The 18,161-nt window shown below is 44.9% G+C and overlaps 1 protein-coding gene and 1 pseudogene across 2 annotated transcripts in view; one reads left to right on the forward strand and one right to left on the reverse strand.

Annotated features, from left to right (window-relative positions):
- Positions 1–18,161, forward strand: part of dpp10 (dipeptidyl peptidase like 10) — a gene marked incomplete at both ends in the record, with an annotated part of 182,966 nt that overhangs the window by 42,471 nt on the left and 122,334 nt on the right. The window contains one exon of the mRNA XM_083639342.1: positions 1,859–1,954. Within this exon, the coding sequence (XP_083495468.1) occupies positions 1,859–1,954 (96 nt within the window). The remainder of the gene's footprint in view (positions 1–1,858; positions 1,955–18,161) is intronic.
- Positions 8,238–8,716, reverse strand: LOC310778880 (large ribosomal subunit protein eL24 pseudogene; annotated as a pseudogene). The gene has a single exon. The product of its transcript is annotated as a large ribosomal subunit protein eL24 pseudogene (transcript).

An 18,161-nucleotide genomic window follows, 5' to 3' on the forward strand; every position in this document is an offset into this window, starting at 1 on the left:
ACAGACAAGTCCCAGAAGAAAATCTGACTAGCAACCCTATTGGATGGTAGGTCCAGCAGTCTGTTCCAGAGGTTCACCATGTTGGCTTTCCATCTGACCACACAAGGGTCCCACCCCATTTCTCCACTAACTGCTGGAAGAGGAGCATATCTATGAAGACCCCCCCCCCCCCCCCAAATTTTTTTTTTTGCCCGGTTCTGGACACGCTCGCTTAACAAAAATCTTTGTGTGTGTGTGTGTGTGTGTGTGCGCACACGCGTGCATGAGGTTTCGGAGAGAGATAGAGAGACAGAGAGGGGGTAGAGAAACAATATCAGCATCTTTGTGGCTCTTTAAATGTGAAGTTTTTCAGTCAATAATAGTTGATTTCCTCACTGAATAATCTGCGTGTTCCGCAATTTTAGCAGCAGAATTTGATGTCCTGGCGTTTGTATTTTAATGGGACATCCGTGCGTAGTGACGTATCAAAGGATTTTCCCTGCACTGTGCTGTGCAGCGAGGATAATAATGGTGCGCTCAAGCGCAGCGGGGTATTTTTGCGCTAAAACCTGCTTCTCAGAGGTCTTAGAGCAAAGAGTTGCGCACATAGGGATGATGGAAAACGTGAGTTTTTAGCGCAGCCATGTCTGGTTTAGCACGCGCTCGTCCGACGATAGCATATAGACATGCCGTCACGGCGCGCAAACAGGCCAAACAGGGCAAAAAGCAGATGGCGTTTGACGACGATAGGGCCCTTGGACTATTTCTATTCCAGAAATGCAGTGCAAACTATTCTACCTGCTACCTCCCACAGCCCCCACTGCTCACTTAGCTGCATTTTGAAAGAGAATTGTGTGTAAAAAGCATCTGACATACAGAAGCATTGTGCAGTAAGCCAGCACAGGGTGCAGTCTGTGCCCGGGGCCATAGGCCTACTTTTTAAAAGGCAACTTTGTGTCTTTTTGATGTTTACAACTCAAGGAAAAAGCCTCGATCATTGCCGGCGGTGAGAGCGGATTTCAAGGTTAGCTAATGCAAAAGGTTGGCTGACTCAATTTTATATAGACTTGTTTGCTAAAGTTGGTGTTACAGTGATGCTATCACACTAAGTTGGGTGTCGTCTTGAATACTTACCGGTAAACAGGAGAGTTTTTCGAACCATAGGCTCTACAGCAGGGATACTCAACTTGCTTTGCCCGGGGGCCACTTTCGTGAAATGATAGGAGGCCAGGGGCCAGTTAATAAACAAACAATATACATTTTTCTGTAGCGGATTGTAGGTTTTTGGGGTGTCAGCCGGAGTTTAGTCTGACAATGTTGTGCACACCGGATGGTTAGTTAGGTTAAGTACATACATAAGTGCCTGGGTAGCGAGCAGACGGCAGTATTTGACAATTCAGCAGCTAAATCATAGATTATTGAAAGATATTCCATATTCCAGACTGAAATGCTATAACAGAAGTGTAGTATTGGCCAGAATGACATGATTTTTTTTTTTTTCTTTGCAATTCCATCGCGAGATGCGGCCCGCGGGCCGCAAGTTGAGTATCACTGCTCTACAGTCTTCAGTCGGTGCTCCCAGCCGGACGCCAGCCGGCTGCCATACCAAAGTTTGTTACAAGGGGCATTGCTTTAGAGAAAAATGATAAAAAATGATATCTATACGGTTTATTTGGAGGTTGATGTGGTTTAAGTTATGATATGAGAAGTAGCCTATATTAAGTTAAGTTAGTTAAGTTTCTGTTTGATCCTTCTTGGATGGCCTAGACGTCTATTGACCATTTCTGCATCTGTACTACTGTACAAACCCCATCTTTAGAAAAGCCATTTGTGAATCATTCACACTGCTCCGGTAACAATTCGTGTTTTGTCTTTGCAGCTGACAACCAAGCTGGACGTGACACCAAACTAACTGTGGAGGATCTGTTCAAACCTGAGTTTATGATCCATGACCCGGAGGCCAAGTGGATCAATGGTGAGTAATCTACCCAACTACCGCTGCTCTGTCATTGGCTGGCATCTTGAGCTTTCCTCTCCAGCGATTGGCTGTAAACTCCCTCATCATAGTAGCGGCATAGGACAGACATGTTGATGTGTGAAATTTACAGAGAAATGCCGGATGTATTTGGCACCAGAGGTTGTTGCCTTCAGAGGCATCATCACGTAGGCTTTGACTCATTTTCAGTGACAGTTGCGCCGTAGCTTTCACAAGGCTCTACCGCCTCTTCGTTAGCTTTGCTGTTCTACTGAATGCTAAAAAACAACAACAGTACAGAGCATATTGTTGATACAATGCTTGCTTGACATGAATGTTCTTGGTGAGTTCACCGTCTGCTCTGAAGAGAGAGAGCAAAGGGGCTGCCATTGTTCAACAGCAGAGAGGTGACATCTCCCTCCGCCGTCTCTCCCACTTTGTCAATGAGCCTCGCAAAAGACAGCAGGCTCATGCAATAGACCCTTTTCACAGGGGCCATTTTGTGTCAAAAAGGCAGGGTAAACACAGGTGCAAGCAAAACACTAATGAGGGTTTCCAAATTCCAATCATGGAAGTTGGAAACCCTCATTAGTGTTTTGCTTGCACCTGTGTTTACCCTGCCTTTTGGACACAAAATGGCCATGGCCAAAAGGGTCTATTAATGGCTGAAAGGGGCTGGCGTGTTTCACCCGAGCTTTACCTTGCATCTAGTTATGCAAATGTGGATGTATTTTCCCTCTCAATACAATTTTCATTGTATTGATTTCTTATTTGCTAGAAGGGGCGCATATATGTTAGGCCTGCGAGGCCTTGGCTGGAAATAAACCTCAGCGAGTGAAGCACACTGAATCTTATGATGGTTTTCCTGCTTAGAAGGAGGGAGAAGATAACCATGCCACCGACGGGATGGATGGGCGGGATTTCGGCGCTCCCGCTTTGCCGCCCGTCTGTCTCCTTTCCAGCGGATTTGTGTGTCTGTCTGGGAATTCCTCCTCGCTGCCCATCGACTGTGTGCCTCTCGCTCCTCGCCCCCCGGGGGGGCGGAAAGAGGCGAGGCCTTGCTACCCATCAATATTTCATCCCGGGGTGACGTTTCTCCGCTATCGCCATCTCATTCCCTGAGCTGACCCCAGGCTAGTCGCAGAGAGAGCATCAATGTTGTGCTATGAGGCCGTCAGGAAAGTCAGGTTTATGGGGTGGCTTTGTGGATGGATGAGGCCAAAATAGACCCCAGACAAATGGGAGAAGATAGCAGATAGACGGGCGAGAGGCAAGATTGATCGCTGGGATTTTGAAGCAGAAATGAGATTGTTTTGGTCCTGAGACAGAGGCTCTGAAGGTTCTGTCTTTTCAAGTCGTTCCTCCCCTCCCCCCCCCATATGTTAGAGGTGATATGAATAGGTATAGAGTACCGCAGGGATGGCGCATTTTTGTAGGCTTACCCAGAAGCCCCCTGCACTTCCTGGTTCTTCTTACGTGTAAAAGTCAATGGGATTCTGTATGGGAATTTCGGTTAAAAGCACGAAATAAGGTGTGTACGTGGTCTGAAAATCACGTTTAAAAAAAGGCATTATGCTTCGAAAATCACTACACTTTTCACAACTGATTTTCGAAGCGTAAACGCTTTTTTTTAAAGATGATCTCGCTGAACACAAACTTCGCTGTTTCATAAACTTTTGTCGACCACAGACCTTATTTCAAGCATTTAACCAAGTCAAGTCAAGTTTATGTGTATAGCCCTAATTCACAAGCATGTCTCAGAGGGCTTTAGAGAGAATATGTCTAGCTAAGCCTAGCTATGCACTATCAATAAACATTATATTAGAGAAAGAGAGAGAGAGAGAGGGAGGGAGGGGGAGAGAGGAGAGCGAGAGAAGGGAGAGAGCAGGGGAGGGCATGGGGAGGAGAGAGAGCAGAACAAACATGCTAGTATACTGGGGCTGGGCAATACGGTTGAAATCAATATCACGATAGTCACAGGGGGTCAGTCAACCAAAATCCCCATACAAAAATCCAATTGACTTTTTATACGTAAGGGCCGGAATTGCTAACATCCAGGTCTTCCGGACTCATTCCTCTGCTACTCTATTATTGTGTAGGGTTGCAACGTTTCTGAATCGATCATCGGTAACCTTAACAATCAATCAAATGACAGATTAATTGTAATCAAAATACCAAATTTACCAAACGATATGAAATGTCTTGTTCCCCTCAATCAAGAGCTTTATTTCCCCAGCAGCAACATGCAGTAACGCCTATCGCCCCAGCATTGAAAAGCCTATGGGACATATAAAAACGTACAGGCTTTATAGATATATTCAACACGTGTGTGTGGGCTTTGCGCCGTGGGCGCTGCACAACTCACTTGGAGCTGTGGGTCACATGCAGCTCTTCCTCACAAACACCGAGCTGATGGTGGGGTTGCACTCGCTGCAGCTGAGACGAGACGAGGGGGAGCGAAGCAGTACTGAAAATGACCACTTGTACTCAGCAGAAGCCTTCAGTCGTGCTAAATGCTGAACGTTGAAATACGCTGGATAAGGCCTGGATAAGGAACACAGAGTGTACAATAGGAGATAATTAAAGTTATTGACGCTGCCTCTTCAGTTCATGGCTCTCCTTAATGATACCCCAGTGAGATGAGTGCCAGTCGAAAGTGATGGATGTTTGAATGAAAATGGTCAGTTGAAACATTAGCAGTATGGTTAGTCCGATTGAATGGCTCATTAAAGATGAAATCCGCTGCTACAGTAAGAGTGCGGCGATTCATCAGAGGTATATCTCCTTTTCTCCGGCAATGGAGCTGCGTTTCCACGGACCGTTGTTCCGTGGAAACGCCTCACCATCTCATCTTGTAGACGGCATTGAGGATCACGACTATAGCCAACAATTATGTGTCGTTTGGACGGGTGATTTTACTGTGCCGTGCATCATCAAATCAATTGCATTGACTAATATTCCAATTTAGAGTACAAATAGTACAGCCATTCCGTCTATGCGTCAATCCATTTATCGTTTCTTTCACACATTGATACACGGATCTGTCCAGTTGCAACAACATGAATCCATCGTCTACTACAGGAAATGCAAAGGCATAATGGCAGAGGAAAAAAGATGAGACCGTTGGGAATATCGACATGTTCCTCGCACGTAAAATCACCATGAAAAGCTCTATAGACCAAATCACCGTGACGTCACCATGTAAACAACATTACTTCCGCGTACCACTTGGGGAAGGCGGCAGGTTTAAATGTGCGTGTTGTCAAATAAATGCTGTCAAACCCTCTCGTTGTTTTCGGCCGACTACTTTCAATTTAAATGTTCAAACGGTTGGTAAACATGCTTGTCCGACGTATCTAGCCTTTCTTCTGTGTTTGTTTTATGTAGTGTTAGCTAGCTAATAACGTTTGTTTACAACTGTCAAACTCGCTGTTTTTTTGCAGACTCGTTACAGAGCTACTGACGCCACGTTAATTTAATTTAGCTTCAAGTCTACTCTGGTCTGGTCTGGTCCAACAGGTAAATTAGCTAGTCTGGTCTCCACTAACGTTAGTGAAAGTGTTGTTATGAATGATATTAAACAACAACACAACACGAACAAACCATTTTTGTCTTCTTTGTTTGTTTTTGTCTTAAACACGTCAGTTTGTGCCGTTCACCACCATTATGATGTGTGGACCGCAGGGGTAACCGGAAGTAAATATAAACTGATTTGGTCTATACAGCAAACATTACAAATATTAACCTTCCATCCACATCCATGGCGTCCTCCATTTGAGCGAAAACGTCACAAGACACGTCACAAGTGGTGAACTCGAGGCTTTCAGAAAAATAACACTAATGGAGTAGAACGGATAGGAGGAGCAGCTGTAATACTTGAATCATACATTCATCATCATACATTAAAAGTTAATGTAACAAGTGTAGTCCAGCTGCTTGTTACTGTAACGTGATGTATAATTGGGGGGGGGGCTCAGGTCAGTGGGGGGATTCAACTGTGTGTTGGTAGAGTCCTTAGTAGAGTCCTTGTTGATGTGGCCGATGGCAGTTGGGAAGAAGCTGTTCTTGTGACGAGAGGTTTTGTTCTTGACAGGCCTGTGTCTTGCCGAGGGGGAGCATTTCAAAGAGTTTTTGTGTCTGCGGGGTGGGAGGGGTTGGCCATGATTTTAGGAGACCGCTTCATTGTCCTGGTGGTGTGCAGGTCCTGAAGGGGATGGCTGCTAGGACCCAGAGGATCATCATCTGTGTATTTGTATCCTGTGGTGTTGTGTTCTGACCTCCCTGCCTGGCGTGGAGCTCTCCACCCCTTGTGTGCTGGTGATTGGATGGCAGAGTGATGGGGCCGGCTTTAACTCATTCATGGCCAGTTTAGGACTGCCAATATTTAGCACAGGCCAAAGATTTTCATAATTGTTGGTCATCTTTCAAGACCCACAGTAAATTATCTATTAGCACCAAAGTGATTTGCAATACCTCAAAATGAAGATGTACGTCTCTGGGTTCACCAGGAAAAAAAAGTGAGCTTTTAGCATGTTCTGTACTCTACTTATAGCCATTTATATACACCCTGTTTTCACCAAAAAGCTCTCTCTGAGAAGAGAAACAGCAGAAAAGGCCATTTTTGTAAAAGACACAATCTCAGGCAGAACTCGCTCTCAATTCTTTTATTTTGAACTGTATTGACATCAGACATGTAAATATTATTCGTTATGACACAAATGACAAAAAATATATATATATATATATATATATATATATACATGAAGTGCTTTTTTTACATTCAACAATACAGTTTACTCAGTGTGAGGGAGTGTGCAGACAGACACACACAGACAGACAGACAGACAGACAGACACACAGACACACAGACACACACACACACAGAGAGTTCTGTCCACAGCTGCTGCTGGATCGCACCTCCTTCCCCCGCAAATTAGCATAGGAGGGGAACACCAAACTGGTCTGAGATCAGCGTCTAGCCTCCTCTGCCTCTGCATCGTTTTCCTCCTCTCGTTCGGGCTGGGACGAATGCTGCGACACAGGAACGGGTCCGGCTTGGCTTTGGGACCAGGCGCTGGAACCGGATCGATCATGTTCGTCACGGGTTTGACTACCGCGAACAACTCAATCCAGGTTCGCCCTGCAGCAAGGCGACCAGTGCAGCGCGCCGAGGGGCGTTTCAATGGCGTTTCTCCTCTCTACAAGGAAGCGCGTTTCTCTGTTTTCTGTTTTTCCTCCTGCTCATTTCAAAACAACAGCTGCGGTATGTGTTTGATCGCGTGTTGTCGGCTTTTCTTTGAGGCTAAGGACCTGATAACATGTCACAGGCTGGGGAAGTCTTTGAACTACGCGCTGCACTAATAAAAACAAAAACACGTCAAATTGGCCCTCTGGGCTATTCCTGATAACACGTCAAAGACGTCTTTGGCCATGAATGAGTTAAAAAGGAAGCTGTGCCACATCTGGAGCTATTGTAGTTCCTTTGTTAGCTCAGCCGCCAGTCGTTGTACCTGTAAAGGTGTAGCTATTTTATCTTTTTCAGCTAAAATATTGCAGTCCTCATGGCAGCTATGTAGGGGTGTGAAGCCCCGTTTTCCTTAGTTCTTTTCTCTTCTCCTGTGTTTTGTATTACAGTAGTTAAGTCAGGTAAGATACCTGTTGTTTCTTTTTGGAGTTGCTTTTGTTTGTAGGTAAGATTATTTCTTAAATAGATTTTGTTTGTTGTTTTGGGTTGTGCTCACTCCGACGTCGTCATGTAAAAGCTACGTTAAAAACAACTCTGTTGTTGGACTGCATCCATCATGGCCTGGTCATCCTTGGGAGAGGGGAAAGGGGGGAGTCACTTTTTTTATCTTGTGTCTGGTTTCCCCTAGGCTGGGCATAACAATGGCAGGTTGCATCCGATCGCCTTCTCAGCACAGCGGATAATGCGCTGATACAGCGGATACATCCTCTGCTGTGCCTTCTTGGTGAGAGCTCTGATCTTCAGCTCCCATTTTAGGTCCTGGATGATGATGGTTCCCAGGAAGCGGAAGGACTCCACAGTGTTGACTGGGGAGTCACCCAGGGTGATGGGGGAAGGTGGGGCTTTGTTCCTCCTGTAATCCACTGTATTGCACCAAACTCATACCATATACTTGATGGCATGTCTGTGTGTCTGTTTGTCTGGAGTTGCAAGGCGCGCTGCCCCAATTGCCTCCAAAGTTTGCACTGTGTTGTTGCCACATGTTGAGGCTTTATTGGCTGGGCTATGATCAAGAGCCGTCCAAGAACACAAACGGCTTTAGCGTTTTCTGCCAACACGGAGTGTGTTGACCTTCATGGGCTTGGTGATCTTGGGTTTTGCTGCAGGAGCCTTCTTTGCACTGGGGGCAGATGGCTTCCTGCTTGCCTGCTTTGCCTTCTTGGCCTCCTTGGCAGCCCTGATAGCCTGCTCCCGCTGGGCCTTGCGGACCTCAGGCTTCTGGTTCCTCTTGGCCATGATCTGGGCCAAGGAGGCCCCAGTAATGGACCTCTGGAACTTCACTGCCCGGCGGGTACGCTTCTTTGTCACCTCTTCAGACTGGCCCTTCTTGTGCTTGCGCCTGTACAGGACAGTCCAATTGATCTGTCTTGGGTTCCTCTTGGCCAGGAAGGCAGACTCACACTTGGCATTCAAGAACTGGAACACCTTTCCGTCTCTCCTGGCATATCGGCAGCCATGACCGGGGTATATTTTATACCCACTGAAACTGCACAACTCAACCTTCATGATGGCGACGAGAGGGCTCGAAAGCAGAAAGCGAGAGTCGTCAAATTGATAACCTCAGCGGGGAAGGATTTATGACATCACGGATGATGTCACAATGTCTATGACATCACCAGCTCGAGTGACATCACTGATGACATCGTTACTGACATCACCGATGATGACATCACAACGGATCGAGTGACATCACTGATGACATCATCACCAATGACATGATTGCTCGAGTGGCATCACTAGTGACATCACAATTGTAAAAGTAGAATATGGCCCCCACATTATGACATCATTATGTGGAAATAGGGTTGTGGTTGGATGGATCTTTGTGTGAGTGGCACCTTCAAAGTCACATTCAGCTGCGGCTGCACCATGCTCCCTTCTCTGAGTGTCACTCTCCATCAGTACTGTCACACAGACGCTGCCCTCTGAGTGTCACTCTCCATCAGTACTGTCACACAGACGCTGCCCTCTGAGTGTCACTCTCCATCAGTACTGTCACACAGACGCTGCCCTCTGAGTGTCACTCTCCATCAGTACTGTCACACAGACGCTGCCCTCTGAGTGTCACTCTCCATCAGTACTGTCACACAGACGCTGCCCTCTGAGTGTCACTCTCCATCAGTACTGTCACACAGATGCTGCCCTCTGAGTGTCACTCTCCATCAGTACTGTCACACAGACGCTGCCCTCGCAGGCTGAACATCATCAGCCCGCAGTGACAATCTGGCGAGGGACACGTGTCACATCAGTTCACTTTGTCCCACTTTAGCCAAAATGACGCACCAGTTGGTTCAGTTAACGATGATCTTTACACAACCAGTGAAATGCATAACCAGTCAATGAGGAAGTCATGTCATTTATTTTTACGGGGACATTTAACCAAACAGGCTTGTTGTTTATTGATATTGACACCATTTTTGAGACCACTATCGATACGTTTCTGTTATTTGGTGGAAAGACAGAACTGGCGTTGCTTAACTGTGAGGCTGTGACTGTTTTGATTTCTGAACAGAATGTTTGCCTACAGCATGCCTGTAGCATGAGGCAATTCAATTCTTTTTACTTTAGCAATTCTATTCTATTGAAAAACTTTACTAGACAATCCCAATGTATGTTTGTGCACCAGTGATTTGATGTCAATGACACGACTCGTCTCTCGTGATGTACAGTAACATTACATTATAGGACCCGCTGGTCTCGATAGCAGTATCGATAAGCTTGGCGTCAGACCTTATTGATTTTTGGGTTTTGAGTCATTTGGAAGCGGGTCCTTATTGATACTGGGTCTCATTCCCCATCCTTAGTGGAAAAAGTCTATCATTTTGTCTCAGCTTCATGGGCTGAGACATTTGCTTATTTGCTGTGCCTCTGTTTCTCTGCCCCGCCTCTCAGTTTTTTTTAAAGATTCCTTTCTATTTTGTTATGTTTTAGTGCTGCTGATGCTCCGTTCGCGAGGGGTGGACTCACCCCATGGGTTTGTGGACTCGCATTTTGAAGCCTTGCGTTTGGTGTTTTGGTCGCTGCCATCTTGTTTTCCCACAGAGCTGTACTGCCTCCTGCTAATTGGTCCGTGATCGGCGAGCTGCGTGGTTACTGGACAGGCGAACCTGTCAATCACGCCCCAAACATAGTCTTTTCTATCGTCTATCTATTTTACTCAAAGGTGAAAGGTGAAATTAGCTACAGCCCAAAAGTGGGGCATCTTAACATGAGGGTGAACGGGGGGACGACTCTCCTTTGGAGTCAGCCTCAAGTGGCCCTTCAAAGAACTCGTTTTTATCACTTCTGCATAGGCTCCATTTGTCCAAGCCCAAGCTTGCTGCCTGGGCATCACTCACACTCACTCACTCACTTACTCACTCACCTCTCTCTGTTGCTCTCACTCACTCAGTGCTCTCTCTGTCTCTCTCTCTCTCTCTAACTGTAAAGAAAAGGACTCTCTCTCTCTCTCTCTCTAACTGTAAAAAAAGGACTCTCTCTCTCTCTCTAACTGTAAAAAAAGGACTCTCTCTCTCTCTCTCTCTCTCTCTAACTGTAAAAAAAGGACTCTCTCTCTCTCTCTCTCTCTCTCTAACTGTAAAAAAAGGACTCTCTCTCTCTCTCTGTAAAAAAGGACTCTCTCTCTCTAACTGTAAAAAAAGGACTCTCTCTCTAACTGTAAAAAAAGGACTCTCTCTCACTAACTGTAAAAAAGGACTCTCTCTCTCTCTCTAACTGTAAAAAAAGGACTCTCTCTCTCTAACTGTAAAAAAAATGACTCTCTCTCTCTAACTGTAAAAAAGGACTCTCTCTCTCTAACTGTAAAAAAGGACTCTCTCTAACTGTAAAAAAATGACTCTCTCTCTCTCTCTCTCTCTCTAACTGTAAAAAAAGGACTATCTCTCTCTCTCTCCAACTGTAAAAAATTACTCTCTCTCTCTAACTGTAAAAGAAGGACTCTCTCTCTCTCTAACTGTAAAAAAAGACTCTCTCTCTAACTGTAAAAAAGGACTCTCTCTCTCTCGCTCTCTCTCTAACTGTAAAAAAGGACTCTCTCTCTCTCTCTCTAACTGTAAAAAAAGGACTCTCTCTCTCTCTAACTGTAAAAAAAGGACTCTCTCTCTCTCTCTCTAACTGTAAAAAAGGACTCTCTCTCGCTCTCTCTCTCTAACTGTACAAAAAGGACTCTCTCTCTCTAACTGTAAAAAAGGACTCTCTCTCTCGCTCTCTCTCTAACTGTAAAAAAAGGACACACAGGAGATTTGAGAGCCTTACCAAATATAAGCGTATGCTCTCTGCTGCCCGAACCCTTTATTTATCCAACCTCATCAATAACAATAAAGATAACCCGAAATTTTTATTTGACACCATCACAAAACTCACCCGCCAACCCCCTCCCACCACAAACTCTCCATTTACAGCCAATGACTTCCTCCACTTCTTCAACAACAAAATCATAGGTATTAGAGACGAAATAAGAATCTCCCTATCCAATAAGGTTACAAACCCCCCGCTCAGCCCTCCTCTGAGAGCCTTAGATGAGACCATACCATCTCCCTCGACGCTCTCTCCAAAATAATAATGTCATCCAAACCCACAACCTGCTTATTCGACCCTCTCCCTGCAAAACTAATTAAACTACTTTTCCCAACATTAGGCACTACCATACTCACCATCTTTAATAAGTCTCTGCTATCCGGCGCCGTGCCCACTTCTTTCAAAACAGCCGTTATCAGACCATTACTCAAAAAACCAAACCTGGACCCCGAAATCTTAAACAACTTCAGACCCATCTCTAACCTCCCATTCCTCTCGAAAGCCCTCGAGAAAATAGTCTCAACCCAATTAATCGATCATCTCACAAACAATAGCCTCCTCGATCCTTTTCAATCCGGTTTCAGATCACTTCACAGCACCGAGACTGCACTTACTAAAGTCACCAACGACCTTCTCATGGCATCTGATAATAAGTCCTCCTCACTCCTCATCCTGCTAGACCTAAGTGCCGCCTTCGACACTATTGACCACAACATCCTGCTAGACCGCCTACGCCACTATGTGGGCATCCGTGGAACGGCACTCGCCTGGATCAAATCCTATCTGTCTGACAGAACGCACTGTGTTTCATACAAAAACGTCATATCATCATTCTCCCCCGTACTGTTTGGTGTACCACAGGGATCCGTCCTGGGTCCACTATTCTTCGGTGTCTACCTACTGCCCCTAGGTGACATCTTCCGCCGTTTCAACATCGATTTTCACTGTTGTGCCGACGACACACAAATCTACATTCCCATCACACCCAACGATCGCTCCAAACTCACAAACCTCAACTCCTGCTTAGCTGCTGTTACTGACTGGATGTCTCACAATTTCCTACACCTCAATGCCAATAAAACCGAGCTCCTCATCATCGGCCCAAAAACCAAACTCCCACTCCTCGCTGACCTTAGCCTGACCATTGACAGCTGCACCATCACCCTGACTTCAACCCTGAAAAACCTTGGCGTGACCTTTGACCCAGCACTTTCTTTTAACGCCCACATTAGAACAATAACCAAAACGCCATTTTTTCACCTACGCAACATCGCTAAGATCCGCCCCCTTTTAACTTCACCAGACGCCGAAATTTTAATTCATGCCTTTGTCACATCACGACTCGATTACTGTAATGTACTGTTTTCTGGCCTGCCAACTCAGGCCATTAAAAATCTACAGCTCGTACAAAAGGCGGCGGCCAGACTACTTGCAAAAACTCGGAAGTTTGATCATGTAACTCCGGTTTTAATCGCCCTCCACTGGCTCCCAATCCAGGCCAGAGCAGATTTTAAAGTGCTTTTATTAGCATATAAATCCTTGCATGGGCTCACACCGCTTTATTTATCGGAACTACTCATCCCCTACACTCCCACCCGCACCCTCCGCTCACAGGTAGGTAACTACCTCACCGTCCCGAAAATTAATAAAAAAACAGTAGGTAGTAGAGCATTTTCCTACCGTGCTCCCCATCTCTGGAACCAACTTCCCCAATCAGTTAGGGATGCAGGCTCCATTGATGTTTCTAAGACCAGATTAAAAACCCATTTATTCTCCGAAACATATGGCACTTCTTGACACTATGCACTGTGCCTTCTGTAGTTATTTTAATTTTTTGTACCATGACTTTTTTATTCGTTTTCTACTTCTTGCACCATGAATCACCCCTACAGTGGTAGACGGATCAATAAGCGTGCCTTACCGCAAGCTGTGTAATGACGCACGGCGGCATTAAAACTAATCGAGGTGTAGTTGCACCGTTGACCACCAGGTGTCATCTGTGAGCATCCTTGAGAGCATCCCGACTGAGAGAAATACTACAGGCGATTAGGCCTGACTGAAGTTCGATAGGGTTGTGTTTTTGCAAATAAAAAGTGTTCTTGTACGGAAACACCTTGTTTGTTTTATTCCTATGTTTATTATAGTAACATTTTTATTTGTCTTATATGGCTATTATTAGGAGGGGGGGGTTGATTAAATTTTATGAAGTCGTTGCGGTGCTGTTTGGCTTTCGGCCCGGCACTTCGCGGAGGCAAACCATCCTCGGCTTCGCCTCGGACGGTTCACGCCTCCGCGTCGTCCCTTAAAAAGTGATAATGTACACCTCGTCGTGCATTAACCCTTACTTAATTTTCCCTCCATGCCCTCAGCACGTCAGGAATATGCTGAGCAAGTGTGTGTGTGCGCGCGCGCGTGCATGTGATTCGATTAAATCTTATGACGTGATAAGGTCCTGCATTTTATCTCTCTCGAATGAGTATTATAAACAAAATAAATAACAAAATAAATAAATACATGAGCCTACTGGCTCATAACATTTCTCTCTCTGTCTGTCTCTCTCTGATCACCGCTGTGCTGTGTCAGTGTGTGTGTGCGCTGTGCGCTGCATATACTGTACTGTAGGTAGTTGTGCGCTGCCGCCCCCTAGTGTCCCACTTTGATACCACATACTAACGGCAAACAGAAGTAACGCCGCGTTGCGGTAAAACACGCTTATTGATCCGTCTACCACTGTATGTCCTAGCCCATATAATGTATATAGTATTGTTTGTATTTGTATTTTCTGCTGTGTGATGCCTTGATTGTAAAGTGTTTCGAGACCATGTCTCATAGTGATTTTACACTTTAAATAAAGTTGAATTGAATTGAATTGAGATTGACAGGGGAAATGAGCAAACGGGAGCACGGTGGGAGAGGGGGTGGAAGTACAGGAGAAATACACGTCTGTCCAAATCACCAGTCACTGCAGTAAACGGTCAATACTACACAGTAATGCCTCTGTAAATCCACTGAGCCTTAACGTGTCAATGCTGCTGTTTAAATCCACTGAGCCTTAACGTGTCAATGTTGTTTACGTCGAATAAATAAATGACCAGTCAACTTCACCCAATTACTAGTCAGCTGCATGAACTGTCAATTCTCTTCATTCACTTTGACACCAATTTATCTGGATTATTAGCAGAGAGAAGCAGGCAGGTGAATATGAAACCGGGTGTTGTTTTGAGAAACCTTTCCTGCTTAAACCCAGGGTAAAGTGGTCTTTGAGACGTTTCATCTTTAACATTTTGTTTCAGGCATTTTCACATGCATCAAAAAATACACAGCCATAAAACAACACTGTGGGTAGCAAGCTCTTGGGTTTTCCTAGGAAGACGCGGAAGTAATCCTGAAAGCTGTAGTTACTCGAATGGCCACTTGAGGCTGGGCCCGGAAGTGTTCGTGGTTCCCATTCACCCCCATGTTAAAATGCCCCACTTTGCAACAGTGATGAAGCATCTTTACAGCCTGGTCCGAAAAACACGATTTTGGTCTCAATAGCTAATGTCACCATTTCATAACAACTGTTAGGGGGGGCTAATTTTTTTATATAACTCGCCTGTTTGGAGTAACATAGAGACGATAGAAAATGGGGTGATTGACAGGTCGCCTGTCCAGTGATCGCACAGCTTGCCGATCACGGACCAATAGCAGGCGGAGCTGCGGCTCTGGGAAACCCCCATCTCACGTGAGCTGCGCAAGGACCCCGAGACAACAGTTTCCGGCAAAACGCGAGTCCAAAAAATAGTGGGTGGCTCTGTCCATATCATTTAGGTCAGTGGTTCAAACGTGTCTTAATGAAATGTAGCGCTGTTTTGCTAATAATTGCAAAATGATGTACAGTGTTATGTATTTGTTTAGCTGTGCTCTTACCAAGCTTGTTTGCTTTGCAATATGGTTTGTCGCTCCCATGGGGACTTCTCTTACCCCGTAGCCTTTGGGGCTTTTTGCATATTTTCTTCCCTAGCGATAGTGTCTTTCTTTTTTATACAAATCCGAAATCCTCTATATGTCATTAACTGCCTTCTACTTCAGGATGCATTTGTGTAATTCAATGTCAACTGGATCCCCCAAGGTGCATGGTTGCTTAACAAGCTATATAATTAAGAGGTTAAATGCCTGTAGCAAGGTTGACCAGATAATGGCCTACAGAGGCGCAATAATGGAATGTGACATAATATCTGCCGAGGAAGAGTCATATATTTGGTCAAGCGTGTTTCCTTGATGATGAAGTGCGTATACCTACTCCCGTCCAATTACTGTTATAAGATGACTCATGCTGGTTACGCTGACATGTCACCAAAAGACTTTGCAAGCGATTTCACTGTCGCAGACGCATTTCCAATGTCGGAAGTTGTGGTCGTGGCGCGCTCCCGTCATCTCAATCGTTTGGTGTAAGGTGGTGATCAAACTCAGTCCGCGCTGTCTGAAATCAGTCTCCTTCTCGTCTTGACCTTCCGACAAAATCAAACGTGTTTAATATCATCAGGAGTCTTTAGCCTTATTGGCTCATGGAAATGGTGTCGTTCAATGACGTGAACATTGCCAACGACCAATAGCTGGGCTTTCTCCAGCACCAAAACAGGACACCACCAATGCACGTGCACCACTCCTCCTTGTTCTGTGTTGACGTTACTGTACTGCACCCGTCAAGTTGCGTCCATTACCTATGCCCTACTGTCTTTTCAAAATAAAATTACTTTTTTTAATTACCATGTTCATGGGAAATAACAAAATAAAAGCAATTTAACAAATCTAGTGCATGGTAGGCATTAGACATAACTATATACTACTGAAAAATCCTGATATATATATATATATATATATATATATATATATAACACCATCTGCTTCACACACCCAAATTCGTGTACTGCAACAATCCAGGTCTCATACGGCATATTTGAATGTAGTGCCACTGCTTCATCTCCATTTTCAACAGATTTTGCAGGTCATCAAAAAGCAGAAGTCTTCTCTGAATCCTGCTATTGCAGCGTGGAAAATAAATAGATTTGAAAAAAAAAAAAATCCCATACGAGCTGTTACACCATTTACAGTTAAAATAACATCACTTTTTCCTGTCATTTCCCCCCAGAATATGACACGTTGAAAATAAAACGTTAGTACACGGGCCTGCTGAAGCGCTGGGAATGAGTTGCATCCCCCCCCCCCATGGTCATTTGTATTGCCACCAGAGACGCGGCGGATAACGTGCCGCTGATGTCCCCCGGCCGGCGCAGGGTGAGCCGCTCACCTTGGCACACATGCGTGCACTGACACATATCATGCCTCTCACTCTGGGCCTGGGCGGCGCACGGTCAATGATAGAGACACTGCATGAAATAGGCCACGCCCATCACGGGGGGAAAGCTCTCCATTCACTTCCAAACACCAGCGTCATTTTCCTTGAATTAAACATAGCTAAAAGCTGTTGTGTGTTGGGGCTACGCAGACAACACGTGTAAAAAATCGCAAATTAAAGTTTTTTTGTACTCCCGAGCAAAACAAGGAAGCCATTGAGAATTGGCGAGAAGAACATTTTTGATCTAGCTGGGAAGCAAGGAAGTAAGTTGGAGTGTTCATGTTCCGTATATAATCTTTGTGTGCAACACGTGACAGGAGAACGCCAGGATTGAGGGGGGGAGTTTTTGTTTTGGGCGTGGTTTCTGAATGATGAGGCGCTCCGCAGTGTCTCTGTTGGTTTTCGGCCCCGCCTTTTATTCTAAATCCAGAATTTGGTATGTGTGTACTGTACAGGTGTGGATGCACTACCATGCTCCAACTGAAGTCCAATGCTGATACAGCAGGGATAGGCTCTTAATACAGGAAGTGTACTGTAATTACATGTAAATGCCATGTCGGGATTTGATTTTAAATAGTTGTTTACTCGCAGACACGTGGATTATTTATACCGACTCCATCGTTCACTGCTATAGTACATCTGGACAATATATAGATATTATTTCAGTATTGTTCGTGATATGAGACAGATAGATATGCAGCAGTGGTGGCCCAAGGATTAGAGAAGCGAGCTTGTGACTGGAAGGTCGTCGGGAGCGGCAGGATAAATCTGGCTGGGGAAAGTGGAAAGGCAGCGCTTGCCCCTCCCTCATTACCACCACTGAGGTGCCCTTGAGCAAGGCCCTTAACCCCAACCGCTCTGTGGCCAGCAGATAAGACTGTGGTTGTACTGGTCAGCTTCCAGGTGTGAATGTGTATGTCAATGTGAACAGGGCGCTCCTGAAAAAGAGAGCATTGCTCTCAATGAGACTCCCTCTGTATAAATAAAGGTTAAATACATATATATATACGTATATGTGTATATATGTATACATATATATATATATATATATATATATATATATATATATATATATATATATATATATATGTATACATATACATATACATATATATATAATATATATATATATATATATATATATATATATATATATATATATATATATGAAAGCATAATAGAGACAGTCCGCATGTCTGGGAACGCCCATACAGGCTCTAGGAACGCCCACAATAGATGCTGGGTTAGCCTGGGGGCGGGGTCAGGGTGGGGTAAATTCCACCGTTCTATCCATTCAGCAAAGTTAGAATTTAGCTGCTAGCCCAGCC

Source organism: Poromitra crassiceps (genome assembly GCF_964638095.1).
Source record: "Poromitra crassiceps genome assembly, chromosome: 6".
Classification (NCBI taxonomy): Eukaryota; Metazoa; Chordata; class Actinopteri; order Beryciformes; family Melamphaidae; genus Poromitra; species Poromitra crassiceps.